At 41.3% G+C, this 4,289-nt stretch overlaps 1 protein-coding gene across 1 annotated transcript; it reads right to left on the bottom strand.

The window, feature by feature from the left end:
- Positions 1-1,508: 1,508 nt before the first annotated feature.
- LOC110926695 lies at positions 1,509-2,777 on the bottom strand. Its single transcript, XM_022170412.1, has 3 exons — positions 2,453-2,777; positions 1,706-2,134; positions 1,509-1,621 (listed from the first exon to the last, which is right to left on the bottom strand). Exons 1-3 carry the CDS (start codon positions 2,775-2,777, stop codon positions 1,509-1,511), a joined length of 867 nt encoding a protein of 288 aa, XP_022026104.1.
- Positions 2,778-4,289: the final 1,512 nt, after the last annotated feature.

Here is a 4,289-nt window from a genome sequence, read left to right as displayed (position 1 = left end):
ATTTTACCTCTGTAAAGCCCCAAGTATAGGGCTTGATCAGGGGTAAAATGGTAATTAACCAATCCAAAAAGATATTTCTGGAATGGTTAATTACCATTTTACCCCTGACTAAGGCTTATACTAGGGGCTTTACAGGGGTAAAATGGTAATTTATTAAACATTTTTTTAATAATTAAAAAAGAAAAAGTGAAAAAGTTGCCGCCCACCAAGTATTGGTCGTATAGACCTATACGCGTCGTCTAGGGTTTCAAATTACCTTTGTGCCCCTGTTTAATGCCTATACTGGGATTTTCCAGGGGTATATTGGTAATTAAATAAAAGATTTTCAAAATTCAAATTTTAAAAAAGGAGTTGCCGCCCATATAGACGACCCGTCCAGGTCTATACGAGGCGTCCTTTTTTGAAAAATTCAAATTTTGAAATTCAAATATTCAAAATTCAAATTTTCAAAATCCCGCTCTTACAGACGACCCATCCCACTATATACGAGGTGTCTGGTTATGTTAAAATGACCTTTTAGCCCCTGATTTAAGCCTAGAATGGGGGCATATCAGGGGCAAAATGGTCTTTTGACCAATCGTATACGACATGTCTAGATCTATACGAGGCGTATGTTAGTAATTTTTAAAAAAAAATTACAAATAAACTGTTTTAATCAATTCTAAATATAAAAAAAATATAAAAATGTTATAAAATGGTTGTTGATTAGCCGGAGGACTTAGTATCAGGAAGAAATTGGAACTCGCACCGATGGTTGTCGTTAATAGGTGCACCCCGATACCGTACGTTTGTGCATTAAGAAGTCCTGCTAAGGGGAATTCCATCCAGTGATCCTCCCCACAACCGGACACTGAATTCCAAATTAGGCCTTGACGATGCGTACCTTCATCCCATGCTTCAAATATTGGGAACCAGATCGATTCGTTCTGATCCATTTCTTGGACAAGGTCCCTTCGAATGAGCCCCCATGAACTCTGATCCATACCTAAGCCCACAGCCACAGACCGAAACCCACAATGACCATCCGACATCATATCTCGTATGCACCAGACATGCGGATGAAACACTGGCGGAATGGTAGACTTAAACCGTTCGATGATTCCCACGTAATCGTCCCCAATGATTAAAGGAAAACAGTGATCATCTCATGTCTCTTTCTTCTTAGAACTCTTTGAACGGCTTAGGCTCGCTTTGGGTTTTTGGGACCTTATAACCGACTGTTGAGAGGCCTGTGACGGAACGTACGAGCTGTGGCGAGGTTTATCGTACTTACTTTGTCGGGAACCTTCAAAGCACGTGTTTGCATCACCGAAGGAGCTTCTCCTCAATTCTTCATCTATACAAGAGGCTTCGTCCAACCTTTGTTGTACCTGCTTTGTTGTTGGTCGGCCACGAGTATTTTGTTGGACAACCGGTGGTTTCTTGGTAGATTTCTTTGGAGTCAACACCGCTTTAATATTTGACATCAGGCTTTTTTGCTGAGTTGGGGTGTGCGACTCTAATTGTTGTCAAACAATATTTAGCTCTTTGACCACGTCAACGTCATCGTCTATCAATTTACAACTTTGGAAGTTAAGTTTCCGCCAGAAGACGTCTATGTCTTCGAGTTGAATCGGACGCTCTGCACGGCTAAAAACAACATTGTTTAAGTCACATGATTAACGGAAATATATCACACAAGTGTTGTACGTTTAACAATTATTACCTTCACTCATGTACTTTTCAATCCTACAAGCACAGGGCAACCCGAAACTGTACCACATTTGGCAACCACATGATGAATGAAAGCGCTCCAAGACATCTAGCTTCCTAATTGCCTCTCCACTCAACAAGTCAAGGGCTGTATGGGATACTTTTCCAAGTAGGTGTTGAAACAGCGGGTGTTTGTGGTGGTTGATGCTTTCTCGAAAAGTCTTCCTTATTTCACCGAACTGTGTCTCAACTATATCCTGGACACAACCAACTACACGGTCCAGCGAGCTCCTATCTAGGACGTATCTCTTTAAGTTGGCGTGTTGGCTCTCAACTCTGTTTGTGGTACGATTACCAAAGTTGCGCCTTTTATCAGTCCATGCAAAGACGAACATCTCCTTACAGTCTTTTAGCCAGTTATCATACACATAATTGAAGACTCCTAAAAAGTAAAAATAATTTAATAAAATTTGCATAGGTGAGTCGTATGTTATTAGAAAAACTTACTAGAACGTTTGCACTCCACAAGTCGTTTTCGCATGTTGCACAAGTGGTACTCGTAGATGGGTATGGATGGAGACTCAATCAATGTCCCCCAGAATGACAAAATTTTTTCCCAGTCTTCGTCTGTGAAGGCAGCCTTGCAGTGCTTCATAACATTCTGTTGTATTTTGCCACCTGCAAAGAAGCCTGGAGGCGTCTGGAAATAGTTTAGCACACGCGCCCATAAGGGCTAGGTCTCTATCTGTTAAAATCATACGTGGCTCCATACATTCATCCAACATTGACTTGACCCTCTCAAGCACCCACACAAAGTTATCACCCCGTTCTTTACTAACAACGGCATGCGCGATAATAAACGATTTGTTGGTAGGCGTCATACCCCCAACAATCTGGATAAATGGCATATTGTATAAGTTTGTCTTGTACGTTGCATCGATCAGCATGATGTGGGGGAATGCACGCCACATGTCTCTCGAGTACCGATGAAGAAAGAAGATCTCTATTACGATCTCTGTTCCGGGTTCCTCCCGTGTCTCGTAAATAAAGTCGTTCTTTATCATCATGTTTTCTAGTGACTGCATGGCAGTCAATCCTTGTCTTTGTTTGGCTCTAATCTTCGCCACAACGTTTTTAACGTCTTTCTGAACATGAAACCTGTCGGGGTCATGCTTCCTTATCGTTTGAAATATTTTGCGCGGCTCCATGTTTTGAGCTGTCAGATGCTCGATCAGTTTCATTTCGCTTGGAGTAAACCTTCGCACAAACGCGTGGGCCGACAGGTCCTCACAAAGTTCGTGGTTATGTTTTATTTTTCCGTCTTTTACCTCCCAGGTTTCATACGGGTGGTTTCGTACAGTCAGCAGGTAAAACGGGCAACCGTTTTTTTGCTTCCGGCTTTTCTAAGTGTTGCTGTAGTAGGGCGCTCACCACCACGATCACATTCAAGCCATACCCTTGATGTACTGCAAAGTACATATGTTTATAGTGTATATTTCGGTCAATTTTCAGTCGTTTAGAGTCTAGTTTAGGTTAGAACTGCGATACTGCTGACGTTAAGCTTTGATTTCAGGTCCCGTAGCTTAAAGTGTTGAAAAACGAGCAAAACCGAGCAGTTTGGAAGAAAATCGGGATTCGTACGCGCGTCGGGAAGAGCCGGAAGCTGATAAGAATAAAAAAATAAAAAAAAATATACAATGGAGGCGCCGCGTGACGCGACCCCCCCTAGGCGTCACGCGAGGGGTGTGAAATCCGGAGAAAATTAGGGTTTTGTTGGATTGAAGAAAAAGAAACCGAACACAACTCTGAATACGAATCAAGAAACCCTAGGACGAATTTCGGAGGTGATTTTGAGCATTCTGGAGTATTTTGCCGAACGGGAATCATCCGGTTGAAGCTTGGATCGTGAGAGTGAAGATCTTTCGGGTTTTATCTCCCGGTGCTCCTTATTTTCGCGTTTTCGATACTTTATGATGAATTCTTGTTTTGAACTTGTTTTGTTTGTTTTGAACATCATGTTTCTTGGCTAGACTTTAGATACTACCTAGATTTGATGATGGTTTAATTTACTTATGGATCTTTTAACGGTTTTTATTGAATTAATTATGGATTGACTTCGAAAGTAACGTGTTCTAGATTTTCTGATTTGGTGCGTGTGCGTATTTACTTTTGATTGTGGATTGTTTACTGTTTCACATAGATTTTGGTGGATGTCTTTCACATAATAGATCTGTGTTGATTATTTGCATCCTTGCGGGTTCGGGTGATCTTTGGGTAAATCGGCCGATAGTCTTAGAAACAGTAATTAAAATATAATTAGAAGTAAATATTCTGCTTAACTTGTCGCTGAGAGGCTCGAGTTAGTTATTAGGTCGCGGTGCAGTATATAGCTAATTTAGATTTTGAGAGAAGTCGACGTTAGTTCCCTAATTGCATTTGTGTCTAGTAAACCAAGTCAGAACCTAGAACTGCCTTAGATTGTCGCGCTAAGAGGTAGATAGTCGTATTAGGGCACTTTTAGAGTCGTTAGAGGACTGAGAGGAAATCTAACAGTCGGTAATCATAACAGCCTTGTAGGGTTTCCTAGGTTTCTTCCT

The sequence above is a fragment of the Helianthus annuus genome, chromosome 3 (assembly GCF_002127325.2).
Source record: "Helianthus annuus cultivar XRQ/B chromosome 3, HanXRQr2.0-SUNRISE, whole genome shotgun sequence".
Lineage (NCBI taxonomy): Eukaryota > Viridiplantae > Streptophyta > Magnoliopsida > Asterales > Asteraceae > Helianthus > Helianthus annuus.
The sequence above is the reverse complement of the archived record's forward strand: the minus strand, read 5'-3'. Positions and strand labels throughout refer to the sequence as shown.